Here is a 26987-nt window from a genome sequence, read left to right as displayed (position 1 = left end):
ATTTTCAGTTTGAGGGCAAACTGTTTTTGTGGAGGGGGGCATTGTGGAGAAAAGCGACTACATGAATATTTTTTTGTGTCTTTTCTCCATATGCAATTTTCTTCTTAAAGTTTATAGAGTGAGGAAGAAGAGAAAGTGTAGAGAGCAGAATATATTATCTAGGTTAGTATCGAAACGGTGTGGAATTAAGATTCACACTCTAAAATCATATTTGTTCTTTCCCCTAGTAAATTGTTCGGAGATAAGGATGATATAGTACTTTTTTATTGTTCTCTTGCGGTAGAATTAATTGGTTAATTGGTTTTGACACGATGGCGCCGGCTTGACTGACGGGATATGAACCCTAGGTCACTAAATCGCTACGGCTTAATTTTGAGCACGTGGACCGCCCGCGAAAGCATTGTTTTTCGACATCCAACTCTCACCTTTCCCCCCCCCCCCCCCCAACCCTCCTTTCCAGCTTGACTTGATTCTTTACTTCCATGTTGAATAATACTTGGTACACACAGACGAACACACACGCACACACTCTCTCTCTCTCTCTCTCTCTTTCTCTCTCTCTTTCTCTCTGTCTCTTTGTCTCTCTGTCTCTCTCTCTCTCTCTCTCTCTTTCGTCTTTTATGTAGCTTTTACATGTATATCATTCTTTCTTTTACCCATGTATTCAATATAAACATGTAGTCTGTATTCATTTGTTTAGTAGAATGTAGATTTTATGTTTATCATCTACATATGAGAAGCCTGTTGAATATACACTGTGTTTGACTGTGGTTAACTTGTAACTGCATACATTTTTGGTGTGACATGACTATTTTGCGAGATAATAGTCAGAGGTTTTGCACTTTGTTCACAGTGTTGATAACCAATGAGTGTTTGGTATCAAATGATGCGTCGTAGAATCTCCATTTTATTGATGTATATCTTTATAGCGTTTTTGATGTAGTTTTCTTAGTACAGGAGTTTTTGTGTATGTTTGAGGGGTTTTAACTGTAGCTTGTAGGGAGACTGATACCAGCCTCGAAACTCTCCCCCCTCCCTCCCCATTTTGTTATGTGATCCCAGTGCGACGTTTTCATTGGTTCCTTAGCTGTGACGTCAGGGACAGTCATGGAAGGTATATAAGCTGTTAGTTTTCAAGGTTCGGGGGAGTCTTGGCAACCAACCTGGCTTAAGTGTCTAAATGGTATACCGGACTTCCCACTTAGAGTTACAGCATTGCTTCTGTGCCTGTGGAAAAGGTTGTGGGAGGCAACCTTAGTACCGAACGGTTGTGGGAGGTTCCCAACCTAGTACAAAGTATTTGTTGTTATCTCTAAAACTGTCCTCCGGAGTTTTGGCAACCAACCTGGCTTAAGTGTCTAAATGGTATACCGGACTCCGCCCTGTGGACTGAACTGACAGGGTTAAAAACAAACGTTCCGCAGTCCCAGGTTACCACACGGAGAGTAAAGTGGCGTCGCTTTGCTCTTTTACTTTATTTTTCACTCAGGCCCCGAACCTCTGCCCAAATTTTCAGCCATTTTAGGACATAGGATATTGCTTTCAGTAGCGTATTTTGCTAAAGGTACCTACGGGTCATGCCCAAATTTTCAACCATTTTAGGACTCAGAATATTTTTGTAAGGAGTAGGAAAATTACAGGAATAGAGTGAACCAATGTACAGATATATTTTCTGAAAAGAACCAACGCCTTGTATTGAGTTGTTTTTATGATTTGTTTTGATGCAATACAATTTCGAACTTTACCTGCCTCTTCTTGAGTTTATATTCTGTGTGTCTGTTTGTCCTGTCGTGTGATTGCCATCCTGACAAATGACCTTCAAACACGAATAACATCTAAGACACAGACACAGACAGTTAGAGTTAATGTGAAGCTAAGACCGCTCGGCTTTACACATGCGTTCTTTGTTACTACTGTTGCGATCGGTTTTGCCGCTGCCGCCACCCCCACCCCGCTGCCACCATCTATTGCGTTGCTAAATGGAAACATAGCTTAAGAGTGTCATCACCCCATCATGTCGCATTTCATTGTCACTTTTCAGTCTGTCATCTGTTGGCATTCATGGAGTCCCTTGCTGTTTGTGATTAGAATGTTTAGCAATAGAGATAAATTAGTCTGGATATGGTAAATATTACATGTAGTGACTATGTTCATCCTGATCTTCTTTTTTGTGTTTCATTTTTAATGGTGATTGTTTTGATTTTCTTGTCTTTACTGTCTGTGCTAGAGTAGTGATACTTTGAGGTTGTCAGTCATATTTTTATTTCTTCACCCAGTCCTGTGATTTGTTATTGTCTCGTGACTATTTGTGTCTCAATTGCATGCTGTTTTTGTCTCAGTTCATTTTTCACTGCCCTTTTCAGCAAAATGTGACGTCCACTGTGCACTGAAAGTATTCAGCAGCCGTGGTTGTTGACTGATTCCGGCTGTCATTCTATCGTAAACATTGGTTGTAACATAGTAACGCAGAAAGGGATGGGGGTGGGGGTGGATGTGTGGAGAGCAATCAGGCCAAAAAAAAAAAAATAGGTCTGTTTACGGTAACATAGGCTAAAAAAATAGGGTCGGTAGGTCGGGATTGTTTTTTTTTGTTGTTTTTTTTCCCCCAAAAAAACCATATTTTTACGTTATTTTGCCAAAAAAAACAAGATTTTTTTATTTTTTTTTTTTTTTCCAAATGCCAAAAAAAGTCTAGGGTTGCGCGAAAAAACTAGGGTCGGTCGGGTTACCGTAAACAGACCTATTTTTTTTTTTTTTGCCTCATGTGACTACTAAAAATTAGAATCTGTCAGTAACCTGCGGCAACTGTTGACAGTCATTAATTGTCAGTCACTGTTCACTGGTGCTCGGGTTATATAAGCCGTTTTCTGTCAGCAGGCTAGCAGCTATTAATTAAAAGGAATAACTGTTGTAAGCCATTAAAACTGTCACTGGTACATGTTTAACTTTTGGACTAATAATGTTTAATTTTTGTTGTATTATGTTGTTTCTGACAATGTAACTTATAGATTTTAACAATTGTTGTTCATTTGACGACAGATATTGCACAGTTTGTTTATGGTTAGAAGTGCAAGTGTTTGTAAAGGGGGAAATTCATCATTGCAGAAATCTGTCGTGATCTTTCACTTTCAGCCCAGAATGCCCCTCCGGGAGTTCCAATTTATATTACTCTTTACCTGTTCTGATAATTCCAAGTGATGACATCATATATATATACATGTACAATGTAATGTATCGCGCCTTTCTCTTTTTGTTCTGTGAATCTTTTTGATTTTTGGTTAATCTCATTAGGACTGTATTCTTTTTGAAGCAGTCCTTATATATTTTCATGTCGGCTCCTGATTTTGGCTTTAATTGCTTCAATTAACTAAAATGAAAAGAAAAAACAACAACCTAAAATGTGTATAAAACCACTGACTTACTGTGTGTGTGCTTTTCTCTTCTTTTCCCCCGATGACAAAACATGGTTTGTAGACATGTGGGACTGGATAGTGGCCCCCCAAGTGACTACTCCTTGTCCGACAGAGGGATGAGCAGTTCGGGGTAACTACAACACATCCACCTTTTTTTCTCTCCTCCTGTTCACCATTCTCTTGTGTTTTGGGTTGAATAGACAAATTCCGCAAATAACTTGTTTTTTATGGGTAATAGTTGTGGAGTACGTGTTGCTTTCCCTTGTTATTTTCTCCTTGCTTTTCCATAGAAACACTTTAAAACGTAAAAACTTGACAGTTATTTTCCAACATCCTCCATTGTAGTTGTTGGTTAATTTCTTCTATGTTTTTGTTTCTCCCTTTTTTTCTTTCTTTTTTTTGGAATGAAATAGAAAATGTAGCTCTTGATTCTTATTTTTATCAGTTCTTTTTTCTGCAAGGATACTTTAGTTTTTGTGTGAAATTGAAGTACATGTAGCTGCATGTCGGTTCTGTTTTTCTTCAGTATTTTCTTGTGTTTTGGAATGAGGTCGTATGCAGCTGTGCATGGTTGCTTGTTTTCTTTTGTTCATGATATTCTTGTCACCTGAGTTGTAGCTTTTGTTTGATTGATGTATCTTTGCTTTTAGAACTTTCTAGAGGCATGGTTGTTTCATATTCACTTTGCATGTACATGTATTGATATTTCTTTTTTTGGTGTATGCACAGTTGAATTGTTCCCTTTTAGTTTTATGAAATCACAGTTAATTCAGATCGATATATATATAATGTATTTTTGACACGTTTGTGGTAGTGATTTGTTTGTCTTTTTCTGTTGATGGGTTAATTGGTAGTGCATGTCGTCAGTGGCCTTCGAAGACCTCGTATCTTCAAAATCATAGTTCTGAGATAATGAGTGTTTTAAAAATCAAATTCCTCTTCACCAGATCAAAACGTGTAGATACGAGGTTTTCACTGTTTTGTTTTGAACTTTTTTGTTTTGAATTTAAGGAACAATTTCGAGGATTTTCAACAGACTCGCAGGGATTCAAACAGACAATACGAGGTTTTCCCGCTAATGTCTCAACACCCAACGGCAATACGAGGTTTTTTAAAATCAGGGGAAAAAGACCTTTGCAAAATAGATAGAGTTACAAGCTTTTCACAGATGATAGGAAAAAATCAAGGGACGGAACCATGCAAAAATCCGAAAATCGGGAAAATGTAAGTTACGAGGTCTTCGAAGGCCACTGACGATGTATGTTCTTCCCTGCATCCCCTTATTTGTTATTCCAATATAAAGCATTTGTCTGTTTTAGTCTTCATTGTGTATTGTTAGGGGGTGTGGGGATATCGGCTTTGCATTGGAGAATGCCATGCACCACTTTTTGACTAGTAGAGGGGACAAATAATGCACATGATTATTTGCTTTTCTTTGTTTTTTTCACTGGGTGGGATTTAGAACATTACATGGTTGCAAACACACAAAAAGGGCAGCTAGATTATTTGCACAGGGATATTATGTATAAGATGCTAGCAGTAGCAACACATGAAAATGTGAACAGCACTTAAGTGCATCCACCCACTTGGACACATACCCCAAATCTACAGCCAGTTAGCTGCTTTCTGTGTAGGGAATTTTTAGCTGAATTAATTGTGTTACTGACACATCATTTTGTAATGAGCGCGACCGATGTGGGTTAAATTGTGGCATTGTGATGGGTTATGTCACCCAAGCTTGGAATTGAGGTAGCCTTTATAATGGTATTGATCGAGCTGTAAAACTGCCAATGTCCAAGCTAGCGACTAGTTCCAATGCTCTAGTACCACGTAGGGGACCGGACAGTCCTGCAGTACTGTCACAGTGTGCTCATGATAACAAGTTGTCGCTATTGGCGAGGGTTCGACCCCCACATTCCGCGAATGATTTATTTCCCAAAGTCAACTTTGTGCAAACCCTTCTCTGTTTACAAACACCCCTGTGTGCACGCATGCGCACGATAAAGATCCCAAGCGCACAGCGAAAGTTTCAGGGCTTAGAAGCATTTAATATCATATTCTTACTCCGAATCACATTAGCATTGAGTCACCTGAGATGCTTATCACTGAAAAACGCTTACCCGGCTAAAGAATTTAAAGGGAAGCAACCCCATCACCAAAACGAAAGTGAAAGTAGCTTTGGTAATGGGCCAGTACACCGGGAGTTACCTCCCATACGGGTGTATGCCACGTCACTTCCTCTAGGAACACGTGCCTATTATCATACGTCTTTTTCACCTCGGAGAGGACGGTTCACTTTTTGACGCTCTGTGGCTGACCTTGTGTGTTTGAGTGACACCCGCCGGCCACGTTACCCAGCTTGTCTGCTCGCCTTGCCTACAGTTTGGTGAGCTCGTTCCCGTTTGTTGTTGGTTGTTTGCGCTGTTTCGTTACTGTACGTTGTCCGTTTTTTACGGACTTGTGTGTCAGTGACTTGCGTGTTTCGCCATTTTGTTGTGTGAGTTAGTTAGCTAACTCGTGTGACTTTGCTAGTAGCTCTGCGTGCCCTCTTTCTGTTTGGGCAAGTGTAGCTTTAGTATTTTGTTGACGCGTAAGCGTGTGTGTTTACTGTGTTTTCAGTCGTTTTGACTTACGTTTCAGTAAATCTTTTTACTTTGCCACGTGTTGTTGACGTTTGTGTCAGTGTCTTGCGTGTCGCCATTTTGTTGTGTGAGTTAGTTTTCTAGCTCGTGTGACTTTGTTTGTAGCTCTCCGTGCCTCTGCTTGTGGGGCAAGTTTAGCTATAGTATTTTGTTAACGCATTAGTGCGTGTGTTTACTGAATTTTCCAGTCGTTTAGACTTATGTTTCAGTAAATTTTTTCGCGTTGCCACGTGTTGTTGTCAACATGTCTGATTCAGACAAGCGCCGTGGCAAGTCGGACCCCAAGGGGAAAATTAAGGCTAAGTCTTCCTCTTCCAAAGCAACGTTACTTGTTACAGACCAAGAGCGTAACACTTTGTTGGCTGTACCAATTTCGGCGCCTAGCGCTGTTACTACTTCTGCTTCTTTTGCGGCGCCTAGCGCTACTGTTACTTCTGCACCTGTCTCTACATCGGAGACTTCGTCTTCTTTGTTAGCACCTGGACAAGGTGCGTTGGTTTCCTCTCTGTTAAAGTCACTGGTTCCAGAAATCCGCAGCTTGGTGCAGGCAGAATTTCAGCGTTCCGTCGCCAGCAGTTCGGCGTTTCCGGCATCTGGCAGTGACGTCCGGGCATTGGCTTCCGTGTCTTTGTCCTCCACTTCCGGCTTGGAGCAGCGTCCTCCCTCTTCAGCGTCGGTTGGTAAGCAGAGCTGGTCCGATAGCCCTCGTGAGGCGCCTGGACGTTCTCCTTCGGGGGACAGCTCTTTCGCATCGGGTCACGACCGATACCTTGCTGATCTTTCATTTCCGGCGATAACCTACGAGGCCCCGGACTTGTTCGAACAGCGGCGGCAGTCGGTTTCGACTGCCGCATTTCCGGCACTTGCCGGAAGTGATGATCCGTCCGCTCCGGCACGCTACGGCGGTCGCGGCAGGATGGAGTATTCACTGACTTCCGGTCCTTCCGGATCGCGAAGTCAACCAGTGCAGTCTTCACTTCCGCATTTTGCGGTTCCGTTGACTACACTTCCGGTTTCGGCCGGAAACGCTTCTTCCTCTTCTGGTGGTTCCTTCCGGATACCAGATAGTGGATTACAGCGTGCGCCTTCCGGCTTTCAAGCGCCTAGGCTTGAGCAGGCATCACTCCACTCAGTCGGGGGAGTGACGTCAGCTCATCCAGCTCCGGTTTTTGCGGATGGTCGTCCTGCTTACCCTTTACCTTCACAGGGTTTTGGGCGGCAGGATGACGTTAGTGCTCAGGCTTTTCCGGTTTCCGGTTTGCCAGGGCATGCTTCTGCTTCCGGAACTGGTGACTTCGGTCATGGTTCCACGTGTGACTATTCTGATGCTCCATCAGTGGTCAGCGAGGAGTCGCGGGGCGTGTTTCCGTCGAAGCTCAAGTCTGTTCTTGACGTCGCGGCGGAAGTAACGTCTCGTTATTTTCCTGAAGGGGTGGTGGCTGCGGACTCTTCCGCATCATTCGTTCCTTCTGCCATGGCGGACTTCCGGCCGGCACAGGAGGATGTTTCTTCCTTCCGGTTCGCCGAGTCTCCGTCAGTGGCTTACCAACTTTCGCATTCACTGGTTCGTCCAGCACATGCGGGGAGTGGTATTCGGCCAGTGCCTGTTCCGTTACTGCTTCCTTTTGGTCCAGTTCCGGAATCAGCTCAGCAGTGGGTGGCTTCAGCTGCCCAAGCCTCTTCCTTCGTGCCTACGGCCAATAGGAAGCTTGGCATGCCCAATCAGAGCCAGAATTGGCTGGCGTCTTTTGCACTCCCTAGGGCTACCCTTCCGGTTTCCCGGGAATTGCTGCCTCTTCTGACTAAACCGATCAAGCGTGATTCGGTTTTGCCGGTTTCCGAGGCTTCCCTCCTCTCTGCTGAGGAGGTTGGACGTCGGCAGATCGAACTGTCCTCCATTGCGGAGACTCTCGTTCGGGCTCTGTCTCGGGCATTGACCGATTCGCTAGTTCCTTTCACTCTCAGTGAAGAACAGAATGCGGACGATGTCTCTGCGCTTTTGACCGCATTGGCCAAGGTCAATGAGGAACAATTGCGTCTTTCCTCCCTGCAGTACACCCAAGCGGTACTCTGCAGGAGGGATCTCTTCCTCTCGCAGTCCCAATTCACGGAGCTGGCTACTAGGGAGACCTTGAGAGTCTCCCCGGTCTCAGAGGAGTCTCTCTTCTGTCCGCTGGCACTGGATGCCAGACAGAAGGAGATTCAGTCAAACAAGGACAGTCAGTTCCTTGACTACACTCTGAAGGGGGTGAAACAGTCTCAGCCTTCTAAACAGAAGCAGGCTCAGACATCGTCTAACCCCAAGCCAGCTCAGAAGCGGCAGGCTTCGCCGGCCGCTCGTGGTGGGAAGAAGAGGACGGCATCGGGGAGGGGGCGTGGCGGCTCTGGAAGTAAGCCACACCCCCAATGAAGCGCTCCCGATCTCACCTCCCTCCCGCCCTCCACCTTGGTGATGGCGGGAGGCCCCTCCCGGGCACTTTCTCGTTGGATGTCGGTAGTAGACAGCCAATGGATTGTGGGAGTGGTGAGTTCGGGCTTCCGTCTACTCTGGCGGGAGGAAAAGGCGCCTCTTACCCGAGTGCCTCCGCGGTTCAAGCCCCCCTTCTCGCAGGAAGCACGTTCCGTCTTGCAGTCGGAAATTGCCTCCCTGGAGCAGAAGGGCGCGGTGGAGAGAGTTCGGGTCCACAGCTCCCTGGGATTTTACGGGCGTCTGGTCGCTGTTCCCAAAGCATCAGGAGGATGGCGTCCCGTGTTGGATTTATCTCTCCTCAATACTTTCTTGAGGGAGATAAAATTCAAGATGGAGACGCCAGCCTCTGTCCGAGACTCTCTCCGCCCAGGAGACTGGGTGACCTCGATCGATCTCACGGACGCATACTTTCACATTCTTATGCATCCGACCGACCAGAAATGGCTTCATTTCCGGTGGGGAGATCAGATCTACCAGTTTCGCGCACTCCCTTTCGGGCTGTCTCTCGCACTGTGGATTTTTACCATGGTGGTGAGACAGGTCTGTGCACTGGTGAGGTCCCAGGGTATCCGTCTGCGGGCTTATCTGGACGACTGGCTCATCATGAACCAGTCCCAGAGCGGCTGTTCGCAGGATACCCTGACGGTTCTTCGAGAATCCAACTGGTTGGGGTTCTCGATCAACCGGGTAAAGTCGGAGCTGACCCCGTCACAGACATTCACTTATCTGGGGATGTCTTTCGACACGGTCGCTTGGACTGTCCAGCCTTCTCAGAGAAGGGTGGACAAGCTCCAAGCTCAGATTCGCTCCACTTTACCTCTCCTGATGGCTTCCATCCGCTCGCTCGCCTCCATCTTGGGGCAGATGGAGTCTATGGCTCTTCTGGTTTCACTGGGCCGGGTCCACAAATGTCCGCTTCAGTTCGCGCTGAAGCCGTTTGTGGACTCTCCTCTGGTGGACTGGGACGCCCTCATCCCTTTGCAGGGATGGTTCCAGTCTGCGACCCTTCCGTGGTTGCACACGGAGTGGGTCTGCAGAGGTGTTCCGATCGTCGTGCCCCTCCCCGACCTGGACCTCTTTACAGATGCGTCCAGGGAGGGTTGGGGGGCACATACAGATCTTCAGACTCCTCCCTTTCCGTTACTCAGCCGAGTAATCCGGAAAGCGGAGATGGAGGAGCCGGCCCTTCTTCTTCTGGTCGCTCCTCTGTGGCCGTCGCAGGTCTGGTTTCCAGATCTTCTTCGGCTTGCCCAAGGGCCCCCCATTCCTCTCGCACTCGTGCGAGGGGAACTAGTGCAGCCCCGAACAGGCATTCCACACGAGGAGCCCAGTCTTCTGAAGCTTCACGTGTGGAAGTTGTTCGGGACTCGCTGAAGCGCTCTGGGGCGTCGTCTTTGACTCTGGACTTGGTGGCTCGCTCGCATAGAGCGTCCACCTCTTCAGTTTATGCTTCCCACTGGAAGGCATGGACTGCCTGGTGTTCAGCTAGAGGGGGGAGTTCGGTGGCTCCGCGCTCTATTCAGGTCGCTAACCACCTCTCTTTCATGTCTTCACAGGGCGCCTCAGTCTCCTCGTTGAGGGTCCGGCGCTCCGCTATCTCGGCGACTCTTCAGCAGATTGGTCGTTCTGTTCGAGTCGGGGGCGTTATAGCTGCAGTCATTAAAGGGGCTGCTCTTAAGGAAGCTAAAGCTCGTTTGCCCGCTCCCAAGTGGGACTTGTTTTTAATCCTGGAATTCCTTCGTTCTGCGGATTTTGAGCCTTTAAGCGAGGCCAGTCTGTTCAATGTCACTCGCAAAGCGCTGTTTCTCCTTTTGTTGGCTACGGCCCGACGGGGTAGCGAGGTCCACGCCCTGTCGGGTCAGCCTGGAGATATCTCCTTTGAGCCGGACGGTTCCGCATCTTTGCGTTTCCGGCCTGATTTCCTGGCCAAGAATCAGTCTCCGGGGCAGGCCTCTCCGCTGGTTAGAGTTAAGGCTCTGACCAGCGCGTTGGCCCCGGGTGACCCCGATTCGGTCAATTGCCCTGTGAGGGCACTTCGTCTGTACTTAGCCCGGACTCAGCCGATTCGGTCTAGTTCTCAGAAGTTGTTGTTTATCTCTCTCCTTACTAGGCGCGAGAAAGATTTGTCGAAGGTAACGTTGGCCCGGTGGGTGTCCTCGCTCATCAAGCAGGCTTATGAGTGGAGGCGCACAAAGAGGGGGGGGGTTATGCCCTCCTTGCCACTTGACTCGGCCCGAGCCCATGAGACGAGGGCGTGGGCATCCTCTCTGGCAGTTCTGCGCTCCAGACGTCTAGAGGAGGTGCTGACAACTGCGTATTGGCGTTCCGAAGATGTTTTCATAAACTTTTATCTTCGGGACGTCACAGCTCTTCGACAGGATGGCTCCAGAGGCCTTCCAGCGCTCATAGCAGCAGGCCAGTTCCTGTCCAGAACTTGATGGTGAGTTTTGATTCATTTCTAGCCCACCGCCTTGTTGATGTTATCTGCTAATGTGATTCGGAGTAAGAATATGATATTAAATGGAAAATTTCCTAAATAAATTATCATTTAATTAATATACTTACCCGAATCACATACTGTATTCCCTCCCACCTGCCCCGCTTATGGTTTTAAGATTTTTTAAAGCCGTATGATAATAGGCACGTGTTCCTAGAGGAAGTGACGTGGCATACACCCGTATGGGAGGTAACTCCCGGTGTACTGGCCCATTACCAAAGCTACTTTCACTTTCGTTTTGGTGATGGGGTTGCTTCCCTTTAAATTCTTTAGCCGGGTAAGCGTTTTTCAGTGATAAGCATCTCAGGTGACTCAATGCTAATGTGATTCGGGTAAGTATATTAATTAAATGATAATTTATTTAGGAAATTTTCCATTTACTTACACACATGCAGGGAAAAAGAATACAAAAAGAATAGCGGCGACTCTGTCGATGCACGCTAGCTTTTTCCATGGGATTACCTTGAAGAAAATCACCAAGGACAATAAGAATACCAAATACCAAATAATTTGTATGGAAAAGGCCCGTATGTTTAATGTTGAATTGTGAAATGATGTCACCCAAGAGACAATGGATCTTGCCTAATTGTACGCACACCAATTGTCATGGCAGTGGTTGAGCAGATGCAATTAATGACTCTGTCAAACTGGTGGTGGATTCTGACATTTATTTGCTTGTTATTGATCGTGATTAGTTGATGGATGCCTTAGCTTTCTGGCTAATTGAGAGCCAGCCTTCACGGAAGTCAAGTCTTAGATCTAACTGCACGCAATGTGTAGTGTCAATACAGTGGAGTCCAGCTATAACGAACCTGGGTACAGTTGAACCCCCCTTTTACGACCTCCAAAAATCTAAGAAAATCAGGTCTTAAAAAGGAGGGAGTCTTAAAATGGGGGTAAATTTACAGAGGCTATGAATAGGAAATAAAAAAAACTCAGGTCTTAAAAGGGAGGAAGAGTCCCGCAGTGGGGCACTGCGGTTATGAAATTAAAGGCCCCTCCTGTTTTTGGAACCGCAGGAGCTTTCTAGTTTGCTGTTAGGTAGATTTTTGGTTCCTCTTTCCTGTCATGCTCTCTTTTTCTTCATGAATTCTTTTCTTTTTTCTGCCTTCTTGCTCATTCACCTGTATTTTTTCCAAAAATCTCTTCTCTTGCCGCTTGTCTCACGATTCATGTATAGTTTAATCTGTTAGTGTTCTGATGTAAGTCCAGCAGTAGATAGGTTAAGCCTATTTTAACATACTGGAAACTGGTAATCTTCCAGTAGGTATTAATTTAGTTTTACTAAAGCCTGCTGGGACACAAGTAATGGGTTAGTGCATTTGTAAACAGGAATCGCTTGACAAGTGGCCCCCTTCATCCCCCCCTTCCTCGTCCTGATATGGCTCTGCGTAGTCGGCTGGACGTTAAGCAACAAATAAACAAACAAACAAAGGGAGGAAGTCTTGAATTGGGGGGTCTTAAAAGGGGGGTTCCACTGTATAACGAAATCCCTCTTTTAACAAACTGCCATTGATTTCCCGGCAGACAGGCTTCTATTTCTTACTTGTTACTTTCCGGCTATGATCAAACCTTTTGAACTCATTTGCATAACGAACCCCTCTTTTAGCAAACACGTTTTCATCGCCCCAGAGCCGTTTTGTCTCTAACAGTCACAAGGCTACAACGAGCTGATGTCAATAATTGTCTCCAAAGACAAAAATACACAAAAAATACACAAACACAAGTGCACATCGTGTGATGACCGAACTCTGAACAAACTAACAGCGGGAGGTGCACGGAACAGATCGAACCAAAACCGAAAGTTGTGGTGACGTCATGACATTTTGCGATGTACGTCAGCGAAGCTCGTGCACATGTGGTCTCTCTTGCTAAAAACAATGACTGACGAACATGGTTTCGAAATCTGGAACTGTTTTTTTGTTTACCACACGTTCGTTTGAATCAATACTCTCCTCAGGCAGTGAAGTCTCCTAAATTGCTCAACACTGTGGACAGTCCGGAGTGCAGTTATGTCCCGTGAATGAGCGAGTCAAAGTTTTACTTTTATCGTGAAAACTGACGCTTTTCATGCACCTCCCGCTGTTAGTTTGCCTCTCTCTAATGGATTATATTATGAAGCTGTTGAAAACATGCAGAGATTGTACTCTCCAAGGAAAGATCGATGGGACGAGCGTAAAGAGCATAATTGTAAAGTTATGATGTTGCGCTATATAAATGCTCATTTATTATTATTATTATTATTATTATTACGATCATTTGAAGGTGATTGGGAAAACTTAGGGTTGAAAACTCTACAGCGAATTACTGATATAACGAACTAAAATGTATCTCCCTTGAGATTCGTTGTACCCGGACTCCACTGTATTGTATAGTGCTGATGTGCTCATATGTCGGTGAGACTGAGTGAGGCTTATTAGTTTGTGATAGATCCTGAGTGATCATGTCAACTTCTATGTCATTTATTCATTTTGAAAGCACAACTGAGCCTGACATTTAGCAAAGTTAGACCCTCAGACCGTTTGTTTGAATATGAAATCTTAATGTTTGACAAATTTGAGTTCATATGCACTCAGGTTGATTGTGTCCAAAATCAGTAAGTGATCAGCATACCTTCAAGTTTCAGCCCAGTCGACCCCAAAACAAGAGATCTAAGTGATCAAATAAACAAACTGAGTGAAACCTAAACACCCCCGAATATACACTACTCACAAAAAGTCAAGGAACACTTTTTATATTACGCAATGCACCATTCCGTCTGCCTGGGCGAGGCCTGTCTTGAACTAGATCAGTAGCCTGGAAGCGCTGTCGCAGTCTTGTGATGACGGAGGGGGACACCAGAAGCCTTCTGGCAATCTCCCGTACGCCAACACCGTCTTGGAACCACCCTATGGCTCTTCCTCTGTCCAGCAGGCTTAACTTCTGTCGTCCGACCATCGTGATGTTGTGCCCTGGTCCGCCCAGGCCCTGGCTTTTATTGAGTAACCAGTGACCAGTGTTCACAGTCAAAGCATCAAGCTTCCACGTGCAGTGCATCATTTTGTCAGAAACACGCTATAGAAAAAAATGGTGAGTCAGCATAAAACAGTAACATTTTCCAACTTTTCACCAATTTTCAACGCTCAGCCACTGACGCCCGAGTAGCACGTTCAGCACACCAAGCCTGTACAACAAAGGCAGGAGTCCACTCTGTGCGTGTGTGTAAGATCAGCGTTGTAGCTTGCAAAGTTTTGACAATAGCATCGATTTGCAAAAACACATGAAAATGAAGGGTGTTCCCTAACTTTTTGTGAGTAGTTTATATGGGAGTGTTAAAGTGCATGCACATGTACACACACCTAAAATGTTAGTTTATGAAACATTGATTTAATAAGTGAAAAAAAACCATTCATAACAATCTTGATACATTATATAATAGTTGTACTTTTAATTTGACAATTTGGACAGAATACTGGAATTAATTAAAATAACGTCAGAACACTTTAGAGGTCAATTGATCAAGCTTTCAGTGAATATTTTATTTTGTCTGTGATTTTAAGCAACATTCCAAAACTAAAAACCATTCTTGATTTTGATACACTGTAGTAGAATCCAGGCTCCAAAGGGAAAAAAAGACTGCAAGATGATGCATGTACTGTGATAAACGTCAGTGAATACTAAATTAGGCAGAATCGATATGCTAACACCACTGGCAGGACTGTGTAAACAGTAGTTGGGTGCACCGTCCTGGTCAAAAAGGTTTCTTACAACTTGTGATATGACATACATTTTCTGTTTTTGACTTGATGAAAGCAGGCATCAGTTTTGCCTACAAACAGCGATCATGCAAAGATGAACATTATGTCTTTGACTTGATGAAAGCAGGCATCAGTTTTGCCTACCAACAGTGCACTAGACCCCCAAACAGCCAAGATGCGAAAATGAACATTCTGTCTTTGACTTGATGAAAGCATGCAGGCATCAGTTTTGCCTACAAACAGTGACCCCCAATCAGCCATGCGGAGATGAAAGGATGAGTGTATTATTTTGTGTCCCATGCACTGAGCCGATCAATTGAGTATACACCAGGGACGCTCTCTGCCTCCGTCTCCTGATCAATGGACCGCATCCCAAGGGTAAGATGAAAAAGAGTAAGACACACTCGTCTTTGGCTTGAATGGGAGCACAGGAGCTCAATTGCATGCCTTTTCAGTGTCTGAACAGCTCTCGCGAGATATCGGCGAGACACAGCCTCTTAAAGATGTTATGCTTAGAACGTTGCGAGAAGTTCGAACTTCGTCTTTCACAGCTTGCACAAGATAGCTGTACCACATGCTTTGCTATGCCTTGAAGTTTGTGAGAGCTTGGAATACCTATAGGGTCTATTGTGCCAACAAGACTTGATGTCCAGGCATTTTGATACAAATTACAAGCTCTTGTGGTTGAGAGTCATAGGCTCACACCAGGGTTCAACCTGGGAGAAAAAGACGTGTCCCCTGCAGTCACAGGAATGCCCATTCATACACACACTGTTAAGGCAAGAGGAATTAAGATAAGATCAAATAACCTTGGATAAAGTGTGTTATAATTCAGTAGCAGGGATAGTGTGTCAACCACACATTTCCTGTTTTTACTCCCTCCTTTTTGAGACTAATTCATTTTTAAAGCCTGAAAAGGGTCGCGGTTTCACTGGTAAAATAATATTCTGCGCTTATGGTGGTGTGTATATATTATATACTGCACTTATGGTGGTGTGTATATAAAGGCTTGATGCAGTGCAAGCTTAATATCGATCTGTAACTCTGCTGCCAGTGGCTGAAGTAATTGTCTCAAAGGCCGTTAACTCTGCTGCCAGTGGCTGAAGTAATTGTCTCAAAGGCCGTTAACTCTGCTGCCAGTGGCTGAAGTAATTGTCTCAAAGGCCGTTAACTCTGCTGCCAGTGGCTGAAGTAATTGTCTCAAAGGCCGTTAACTCTGCTGCCAGTGGCTGAAGTAATTGTCTCAAAGGCCGTTAACTCTGCTGCCAGTGGCTGAAGTAATTGTCTCAAAGGCCGTTAACTCTGCTGCCAGTGGCTGAAGTAATTGTCTCAAAGGCCATTAACTCTGCTGCCAGTGGCTGAAGTAATTGTCTCAAAGGCCGTTAACTCTGCTGCCAGTGGCTGAAGTAATTGTCTCAAAGGCCGTTAACTCTGCTGCCAGTGGCTGAAGTAATTGTCTCAAAGGCCGTTAACTCTGCTGCCAGTGGCTGAAGTAATTGTCTCAAAGGCCGTTAACTCTGCTGCCAGTGGCTGAAGTAATTGTCTCAAAGGCCGTTAACAAATTGTTACTCTTTAGTTATCCCCTCCCATTTGAAGCCTCATCCTGTTAGTCAGATGAAGAAGATGAATTACTTATTTCACGGAAGTCGGAACACAGAGCTGGATGTGTGACTGTTAGCTGGTTTTCTTCACAAAGGAGTTTTTGCTTATAAATGTGGAATTACAGTCACAGATATTATTCTTTTACAACAACTTTATATGAACTCAAGTTGGGTAACAAAATTGGATTGAAACTGACAGTCAGTTAACTCCTCTGTGCTATAATTTGTAAATGAAATTCCAGTCCGGACACTTTCAACATGTTGTTTTTCAGGTAAATTAACTGTATTTCTTGTATTTTTCTCTGCATGTACTTGTAGTACAATATATTTTGATATTACACAAGGTGTACTTATTTAGACAAAATCTTGCAATTAGCATGTTCACATGAGTTTCTTGGTCTATATCTTATTTGGATTTCCTTCTGTAAGCTAGTGCACTGTATGTTTTTATTGGTCAAGTGTATATTATTGCAGTACGTCTCACTTTAAAATGACTTGCTGTTTGCATTTTATACTCATTTTACCGTTCTCAGTGTAATTATTGTGTCAGTGACAGAGTGGAATACATTTTATACACAAAAGAAAATTATTAAGTGCACACATCACATTGGGGCAATTAAGTTGTTCATGCATCTTTGTAATATATGTTAGATTTTGACTAGATGTCTGTCAGTGTAACTGTTGTTAGATTGTAATATATTATGTTAGATTTTGACTAGATTTCTGTCAGTGTAACTGTTGTTAGATTGTAATATATTATGTTAGATTTTGACTAGATTTCTGTCGGTATAGCTGTTGTTAGATTGTAATATAATTTTCTCTCTGGTTTATGTGTGTGGACTATCTTTCAATATTCAGACTCTTTTTTATTAACATTGGTTGAATATTGTCTTTTGTATTTGACAGACCCGTACAAAATACTGAATATTATGATATATGGAACGAATGTTTGTTTTAGGTTTGTTTTATTTGTAACAATATGGATTTGACTCAGTAGACTGATTCACTTCACTTTTGTACAGTAATTATAGTTAATGTCTTTTTACGTGAACCTCCTCCACCATGTCTGACGTTTTGTATGCAGCATGGAATTTTGCAGACACTGGCTTATATAAAATGCACCTGGTGGACACAGATTTCCGTCCTGTGCTCTCCGACAATTAGTGTATGAGATATGTTTTGTAAGGCTTTCGTTAGGGTTATGTTTCCTGACAAATGTCTTGCAGACATGTATGCACCATGGACAATTAAAGTGCATATGAAGGTACAAAAGCTTGGCATTACATTTAAGAAATCTTAGAAAGCCTAAAGACAACAACAACAATGCAAGTTATGGAGATCAACCACTCCTGGCTCCTGACAATTTGCAGTCTGAGCAAATAATAAGTAGCTATAAAATGCCAAGTGTTTGAGAATTATGAGCTCTTTATGTGGATGAAAAATTATTTTGTGAAACTTTCAATCAAAATCATCCTTAGAATGTTGAAATAACTTTGGAGAAGACAATGATAGTCAAAAAAGACCCGACTATTACTTTTCATTGTTGAAAAAAAAAAGTGAAACTTGGTAACAGGAATGACATTTTTTCCCAATTAAATTAATAAAAATTAATTAATCTCCATTAAGTTGGCATGTAAACAGAGCACACATGAAGAATACGGTCCAAGAATGATTTACAAACAAGATGTGCATAATAAGGATAAGGATAAGGATAAGGATAAGATTTTATATAGTCCATGGGGGTAACCTCACAGAAATTCTGGCTGCTTTCTCCCTGGGGAAAGCGAGCTGCCATACAGTATACGGCGCTACCCATTTTTTTCCCCCTGCATGCGTGTATTCATGTTTCCAAGCCCTGAGACTTAATGCCGTGTGAGATGGAATTTTTTTACACTTTATTCCAAGTCACACGGGTATTTGGTGGACATTTTTATCTATGCCTATACAATTTTGCCCGGAAAGACCCTTTTGTCAATCGTGGGATCTTTAACGTGCACACCCCAATGTAGTGTACACGAAGGGACTTCGGTTTTTCGTCTCATCCGAAAGACTAGCACTTGAACCCACCACCTAGGTTAGGAAAGGGGGGAGAAAATTGCGGCCTGACCCAGGCCTGAACACGCAACCTCTCGCTTCCGAGCGCAAGTGCGTTACCACTCGGCCACCCAGTCCTAATAAAAGTTTTAGTTATTACATTTTGTTTTTGGATTTTCTTTGGTCTAAAAGTACAACTTTTTTTGAAAAAGGCCCATATATAACCTCTGCCATATGCGTTAAATCAACCATTAAGTAGTCATGATGACATTAAGCTCTGTTTCAGATATGACAAGTTTGTCTAATGTTTGGCATTCAGTGGACAAGTCATTCACGGCATTTTCAGGATGATTTTCCTGTTTGTTCGCTTGTTTGAACAGAAGGATAATGATTTGTGTGTGTGTGTTTTCTCACAGGGTGGCTGATGTCCCCAGTACAGACCCCGTTGTCCATGGACGATTGAACTTTGGGTGATTCCTCTTTTCCCATGATCCATCATTCCTCTCTCGGTGTATGATTGACCTGAACGTTATTTCCCTTCAGTGTGTGTGTGCTAACCAGCTTCCATCCTTCCCTATTTCTTTACCCAGTCTAAACTGTCCTATTAATCCAAGAATGTCATTTTTGTTGTTGAATCATACAGTCGCATTTAATGCCATCATAATCTACAGCTGAGTAGATTTTGTTCAGATAAAGATTTTCAGCAAAACGTTTTGACCGAAACGTTTTAGTCTGACAAATGAAAATAGCTTCAAGTCAAGACTAGTCGTACATTGATACAAAAATGTATGAGAAGTGGGGGAAAGTTGAGGACATTTTTAAAGAGTCGTAGGATTCGGAACAGCTAGGTTTAATATAACAGATAACTTTCCTTTGCGTAAGTTTGATAGTGTAAATCTAGGGATCGTGACAATTGTGATTTACAAACATTACTCTGTCACTATTTTTTTTTCTTCAACTCTGGGTTTATGTTTGTGGATTTAATTATTTGTATCTTGTAAGCGTATCCTGTGCTGGCATCTTACTGCAAAGAACTTCATGAAATCTTTATGACTGGTTCAATGTTGTGTTTGTTTTATATGTGTTAATGTTACCAGTAACTCTCCTTTAATTGTTAAAGGTGTATCTGCATACTGGTTGTTCCTCGACTCTCCACTTCACTTTCTCACCTACTTTGGTTTCAGCATTTTATGTCTGTCTGGCTGTGATGGTAGCTGAGATGTAGCATGCAATAGACAATCTTGCTAAAAAAAACTCTTGTCAAGTTGTTATGGAATGTGGAAGAGTTGCTTTTAACCTTCTTTTTTTCCGTTGCTTTAATTTCCATAGTAAAAGTGAGTCAACGTCGTGTCATTGTAAGCGATTACTAGCGAACGGCGTGTGATTCAACGCAGACGCAATCTGTGCAAGGGAAATCATGCAAACAACTGACGTCCCAGTGAGGAATTAAGCTCCCACCTGTGCTTTCTGCACTGTTCGCTCAAAATAACGCTCTTTTCATTCAGAAATATGACAGACGACATTGCCGGTGTGATCGCGTCTATCAGCGCACAGATCGAGCGACCAATGTCACATGTAGCTTGACTCAATGTTTCCAAGGAAAAAAACCTTCCACAACCAATAAAATCCCGACATTTTTTTCTGGAATTTGTCTATTACTTATCACTAAAAAAACTGCACAATCCATATCTGATTACTCACATTGATTACTTAAATGTGTTGTGGGTTTTTTTTCTTTTTAATTTATTAGTTCTCTGATCTGTAGCTGTATAGGAGTCATGGATTTGGTACAGTCCCCCTTAACATTGCATTGATATTACAAACACGCTCTTTCTTACTCATTTTTATATTAAAACCTAAGTTTCATAGTATTTTTTTATTAGGTTTGTTTGTTATGTTTGTTTTATACCATTACTCCTGGTGGCATTCTTGATTTATGATCTCTCTTTTCAGTGTTTGTTGGTTTGTTGATTCTGTACGTGATTTGTTTTATAATCTGTTGTGGTATAAAGTAGTAGTACTACTAATAGCAGAACTTGTTGTGAGAGATAGACTGAGAGACAGAGACTCAGAGAGAAATAATGTTGGTCAGTGTGTGCGAAATGACTAATTTACACAACTTTGTATTTTTATAAAATTGATGACATTTTGTGCTTGTTTTCTATCTTTCGAAAAATGTATTATTTCTCTAGATTTAGTATACTTGGATTTTTTTAAATTAAAGAGCACGTACATGAGTTAAAATAGTACTGCTTATTTGTTGTTGTGTATGTGGTAGACTTTATATTTATTGCTGTTAGTCTCATTCTGATACTGTTTTTTTGTTTTATATTTTCCTCAAATTGTTAAGACTGATTTTGAAAAAATATTTGGGTTAAATGGCGCATCTACTTGATTAGTTAAACATTTTCAGCCACATCTCAGATTTTGTTGATATTAATAACATTTTGATGGATCGATCTCTTTGTGAGTCAGAATGACATTGTTAACAGATTAAATTGTTTTAAGGTTTGGGTGTGCTTTTGTGCAATTGACCAACCATTCCTTGCCTTTTCTGTGTAAATAGTAATACAGGCAAATCCGGATAAGACGAAATTGAAGGGACCGAATTCGGTTATTGTGTCCTATCCGAAATTTCGACTTGGTCATAGTACAGTGGAACCCCTCTCTAGCGACCTTGAAAATGTTGACAAAAATCGGTCCTTATGGAGGGGGGTCCTTACAGAGGGAGGGGGCAGGGCCACAAAGAAAGTCACCTCAGATTTTCTTAAAAAAAGAAAACAGAGAAGTTTGAGTTGCTGACGACCGTTTCCTCAAGCAAACTGCTTCGATTTCATGTTTGACATTGTCGATGGTGTCCACCAGTTCTGGTGCATGTTTCAATGCAAAAAGAGTTAGTTTCTGAGCAAGCATTTCTTTACAGCAGTCCCTGCAATGATGAAGGCCCACCGAGAAAGAGAGTGAAAAATCGGCCACCGTTATCAGCATCGCGTATCTGTGTGTAACCTCTTTCATTGACAAGATACTCTTGTTTCCCTGCAGCCTTGACCAGTGAGTCGGTTACCTAATCTGTGAACCCTTCAGTTGTGTTGCTTTGTCAAAAGTTAGACACAGTCAACTAGTTTTGCTCTGAGTGAACAGTGCAGCTGGCCTCAATTAGCCGGTGACACCTCTCTGGCCACAGCACCAAACAGTACATGGCTGGGGGGAGAGAGAGAGAGAGAGAGGGGGGGGGGGGTAGCTGGCTAACCTCAGTGGGGTGTCCGGTGTCACTGAAGTCAGCAGGAAGAGCATTGGAGAGAAATAGAGAGGTGTACTCTTCCAAACAATTTCCAAGGATCAGTTGTCAGGGCTTAGGGTAGTCAGTGAGGGAGAGTGAGAGCGGTTTGTGTACAGTCCGACTGAAGAGTGAAAAGTCACTGCCACAAGATCGGCATGCAGTCAATAAAGCCAGACAAGAAGAATGATTATGACATGCGGCTCTATCTGCTGTTTTTTTTTTAATTCAAACTGGTTTTCAACGCTTATTCTCACAAAGCATCTGCACACCTGCCTCTGCCTCTGTGCTGTGTGGCTGCTTTCGTATGATGTCAGTGCATGGTGAGTGCGTTCACTGCCTTGTCACCACTTCCCCACCTTTTTCAGAATGTTTTCTTGGAGTTGGATAATTCTCCTTACTCCTCGCCCCCTCCTTACTCCTCGCCCCCTCCTAACTTCAGTTCATACTTTATTGCGTGCCGACTGACCAGTCGGTGTGGCGTCCGTGTAGAGAAGAAGGGAATAAGGTTACACAATGCGCTAGTGTGAGACGCCAAGTTTCGTGTTTCGAGTTGCTGTAGTAAATATAGAGTAAATTTTGTCTTTGGGACTGACTTTCTGTTGTGTGCTATCCGTCTTTCGACTTACGTAAGAGAAATCCCATTTCGAGCTCAGGGTACTTTGTACACATAGATAAAGAGGGATAATTCCGGACCAGAATTTCTTTGTGTGCTAAGCGAATTTTTGACTAAACCGTTTGTGAGTTAGCTGGATTTGCCTGTAATAATAATAATGAGAGTTTATATAGCGCGAACCATGAAGAATATCGCTTTAGAAATAATGCTTGTTTGGGTGTGGAATTATTATGTTCACAATATATGTAAGCTTATGAATATGCAAGGTGTAGGAGCTTGGGAGTGTTACTTTTTTACGCACTGGAAATCAAGGATTGTACAAAACTTGTATCATGTACTTAAAATAAACGTCTGAAGCTGGATTTAAACTAGCAATAATTTCTGACAGTCTTGAAGAAAATAATAATCAGAAACATTGCAGGAACTGTATCAATAGCAGCATATTTGTTTGTGTATGAACATTTTGCAGGAAGTGTTTTCATAGCAGTATGTAAGAAATGTTTAGTCCTTTGTACTGGAAACTTGCATTCTCCCAGTAAGGTCATATATTGTACTACGTTGCAAGCCCCTGGAGCAATTTTTTGATTAGTGCTTTTGTGAACAAGAAACACTTAACAAGGGGCTCTATCCCATCTCCCCCCCCTTTCCCCTATCCCATCTCCCCCCTTTCCCTCGTCGCGATATAACCTTCGTGATTGAAAACGACGTTAAACACCAAATAAAGAAAGAAAGGAAGTGTTTTTATAAACCAGTTGCACTTGTGTAGAAATACTAGTAGAGATCTGAGCTTGATTGTGAAAAAGGGTGTGCCTTTTTCCCTCAGTAAATAAAATATATGTGACCCTCCACCACAGAATGAGTCACATGTCACCTTTGCATGATTTGCATATTTTTACATTTTCCTAAAGAGTTTTTTATGCTCTATCCAGTGGTGAAAACCGTTTTAAAAAAGAGTGAAAACTGTTCGAGATAAGCCTGTGACTAAGGTGATCCTCACACTGTTACCAGACACACCCCGGACTTATATTAAGCCTAGCGCAGAACCGTGAGAGGTGACATGCGACTCATTCCGCGGTGGAGGGTCACATATTCAAAACATTGATTCAAAAAAATTAAAGATTGCACACCTATGCATGCATACCTCAACAATTTAAAACCTTAAAGGTTAAGTTAGGGATATTTAATTATAGACAGTCAGGAAACATTTACAAGAAGTCAGCCTTAAAATGAACATGAAGCAAGATACTGAACAAACAGTGATAAGGCCCCCCCCAAAAAATAGTCTGTTTACGGTAACCCTACCGACCCTATTTTTTTCGTGCGACCCTAGACTTTTTTTTGGCATTTAGGGGGGAAAAAAAAAAAAAAAAAAATCTTTTGAAAATAACGTAAAAATATGGTTTTTTGGAAAAAATAAAAATAAAAAAAAAACCCGACCTACCGACCCTATTTTGTGGGCCTATGTTACCGTAAACAGACCTTTTTTTTTTTTTGCCTAATAAAGCCAAAAAACAAATGCTACGTTTCCGATTTGATGTTTTCTGAAGGATAAGTCGCAGAATCGTTTAACACTGTTTGTCTTGTGTATCGAGGTACTGTGGAACACCCGCCCCTCCCCCCCCCCCCCCCCCCCCCCTGCTTTAAGACCGACCAATTAAAGACTCCCTCCCTTTTAAGACCCTGGTTTCTCAGCTGTTCTGTTCATAACTCTGTCAATTTAAGCCTATTTTAAGACTCTGATGACCTTCCTCTTTCAGAGAATTTTATTATACGTTTTTTGCGTTTTTGACCAAAATATGACATTTTACACAGATCGAGACAGTCATTGTTCTCCGAGACCGCGCTAGCGGTCGAGGTGAACAATGACTGTCTCGATCTGTGTAAAATGTCATATTTTGGTCAAAAACGCAAATAACATTTATGTATCGATCGAATTCCTTTCAGGTACTATGACTTTGTTGTTGTTTTGACGATTGAACGAGCACACACACACATGCAATCAAACACATAAGCTTCATATTTGGGCGTTTCAGGTTGACCGAAACTTCAAAGGAACTACAAAACACACGTCATGTACTGACTTTGTTGTTGTTTTGACATTGAACAGCACACACACATGCAATCAAACACATGACGTGTGTTTTGTAGTTCCTTTAAAGTTTCAGTCAACCTGAAACGCCCAAATATGAAGTTTTGTAGGCCTCTGACGTCACATGGCTCAAAGAAGGGAAATCCATTGTCCAATCGATACATTGTCTGTTGTTTATTAAGGTTTATCCACTTTTAAGACAAGTAGATCAAAGTTCTTATGCATGTCTTGATTTGTCTATTAATTGAACATCCCATAAACTTAACCTTTTGTGTGTTTTTTATGCTTGCAGGTTTTAGAATAACTGATAACAATAAAAATGTGCTCACCAGAAGACAGCAACAAGAATACATACACATGAAAACTAGTTTCGACTTTTCGTCTTCGTCATTTCTATTTCTCTCACCTGCAGTCCCTCGTTCCATTTTTGATTTTGGAATTTCAAAAAATTAATAAAGAAAATGCAAACTCTTGCCGATCAGCAGCAGCATGCCGCCCACGTCGGTGAGCAGCAGATCTCACACTGGCAACTCTCGGGGGGTGACTGGCGCCTTCGCTGACCGCGGCCTGCCCTACAACGACAGCATCATCCCCCAGGAGATCGTGGCCGAGTTGGAACAGGAGTACGAGCTGCTGCCAGACTTCCAGCGAATCTCCGTCAGTGGGGAGGACACCAGTGGGGTGAGAGACTTCATGATATACAGTCTAGAGACAAAGTGTTGCTGTCTGGCATCGTCCTGGTGAGCCCGAGAAAAATGTCTCTCTTTTGTTTTGCTGCGATGCCAGCAGAACCCCTCCGCACGGTGGTGCTCTCACACACCACCTGGTACGAAGGCTGAACAGTAATAATAATAATAATAATAAAGTGTATTTATATTGCGCCTATCCCTCACAAAAAAAAAAAATATTTGGCTCTAAGCGCATTACAACATGTGTAGGGACTTGGTACAATCAAGTCTGACAAATACAATAACACAATATACAGTCGGTCTCTTGGATAAAAATGGGAAAAGCAGCTTCTACATTTAAACACTGCTACTAAAAAAAATCCTCTAACATTGCATACTGCTTTACAATATGCATTTATGTATAAATATCGTTAAAGAACATCGAGTTAATAGGAATTAGAAAAGGTTCTTAGGATAAAACTATCTAGCGAACGACGAAGAAGAAGAAGAATAAAACTATCAATGTCAATGTATAACAAGTCATTCAACGTAAATGGCCAAAGAACAACAACAAAGCAATTATGATAAAACAGTTATACTCAATGGCTAATAACGAGGCAGAACTAAATAGTATCGACACAAGATTAAAACAAAACTTATTCCTGGAGACACATTTATACATGTATCAAATAATCAATATACAAAATACAGCCCTCGCACACTCGCACACACACGCCCCTTTTAAGACCCCCTCCCCTATTTGAGACCTCCCCCCTTTTATGACAGCACTTTTTCAGAGTTTCTGTTCATTGACCTTTGTAAAATGTAAAGACGCATGGTTCCGGTTTCTTCCACGTGTATAAAGTGCACGCATACCTCGCCAGGTTTGTTTCTGTGACTAGTCGACAGACGATGCCATTTGCTTTGTGTGTGTTTTTGTTGTTGCTTAATGTACATGACATACATTACGTGTAAAATCCAGTTCTTTAACAGGCAACAAACCTTGCAAATTTCCAGAAGCTGCAATCTGAAGCGACCTATCTCTGATTCTAGCAGACGATCTCTCCAATGTTTAACACAAAATCAGCAAACTCTCCTGTCGCATAGAACGTCCATTGTATAGTGCAATGTTGAAATGAAGTTACCGGTCTGAAACATTTAGTCGTTTCTTCTGAGACAATCCTTGTTCTCTTATCATCTACAGATTTACCCCAGTCTTCACCACGCGAATTCCCAACAGAATTCAGAATTTCGAACCTACAATCTACGTAGGCAAGCATGATACGTCATGACGTCATGTGATTCCTAGCATATTGACGTAATGCTAAACATCCGGTTATCTCGAGTTTTCTCCGTAATACATGTCCCTGGGTTTTTCAATGTTCGGTTATTTCCGTGGCTTCATGCGGAAAGGGAACCGTCGTCTGCAATAAATGACAAGGACCATTCTAGTACTTGTTGCTGACAAAAACGTGATTTTAACACAGAATTTAATGTCAGAATAGCTATATTAACGCTATTGTGTTTTCATCGTAGCAATAGGGTCCGATATTTAGACTCGAACAAGTTTAATGCGACTCGTCTTCGACTCGTCGGCATTATACTTGTCTCGTCTAAATATCGGTAGTGTTAGACTGTCTGGCCAGCCGGAATGCATAAAATGTGACGAGGGCGAGTCGTATGAACATTAATGCCTCTCTTGTTTAAAAATACACTCGGTGATATTTGAGTGCATAGGAGGGTTGGGGCAAGCGATTTTTGTTCTTGACATTGAGTTTTGAAAAGCACACTTTCTGTAAAGCGCTATACGCTATAGTGCTACTGCACTATACTGGCTGGTCACTTTCTGGGCGTGAACGTGTTAGCGCAGCTGCAGGGTGTTTAGTAATTGACACAGCTGTTAAGTATTTTCTAAGTGAAAAAAATGTGGTGCGTTGAATTTT

General features: G+C 42.6%; 1 protein-coding gene across 8 annotated transcripts in view; it reads left to right on the top strand.

Annotated features, from left to right (window-relative positions):
• LOC138974046 (AMP deaminase 2-like) overlaps positions 1–26987 on the top strand; it is an 87291-nt gene that overhangs the window by 19998 nt on the left and 40306 nt on the right. For 5 of the 8 annotated variants that reach the window (XM_070346755.1, XM_070346753.1, XM_070346754.1 and 2 more), the window contains 3 exons: positions 3475–3543; positions 18811–18864; positions 24859–25057. In XM_070346755.1, coding sequence (XP_070202856.1) covers positions 3475–3543; positions 18811–18864; positions 24859–25057 — 322 coding nt within the window. The remainder of the gene's footprint in view (positions 1–3474; positions 3544–18810; positions 18865–24858; positions 25058–26987) is intronic. The other 3 variants (XM_070346759.1, XM_070346757.1, XM_070346760.1) reach the window with 3 other exon arrangements.

Source organism: Littorina saxatilis, linkage group LG8 (assembly GCF_037325665.1).
Source record: "Littorina saxatilis isolate snail1 linkage group LG8, US_GU_Lsax_2.0, whole genome shotgun sequence".
NCBI classification, from domain to species: domain Eukaryota; kingdom Metazoa; phylum Mollusca; class Gastropoda; order Littorinimorpha; family Littorinidae; genus Littorina; species Littorina saxatilis.
Note: the sequence above shows the minus strand (reverse complement) of the source record. Positions and strands in the feature narration are given on the sequence as shown.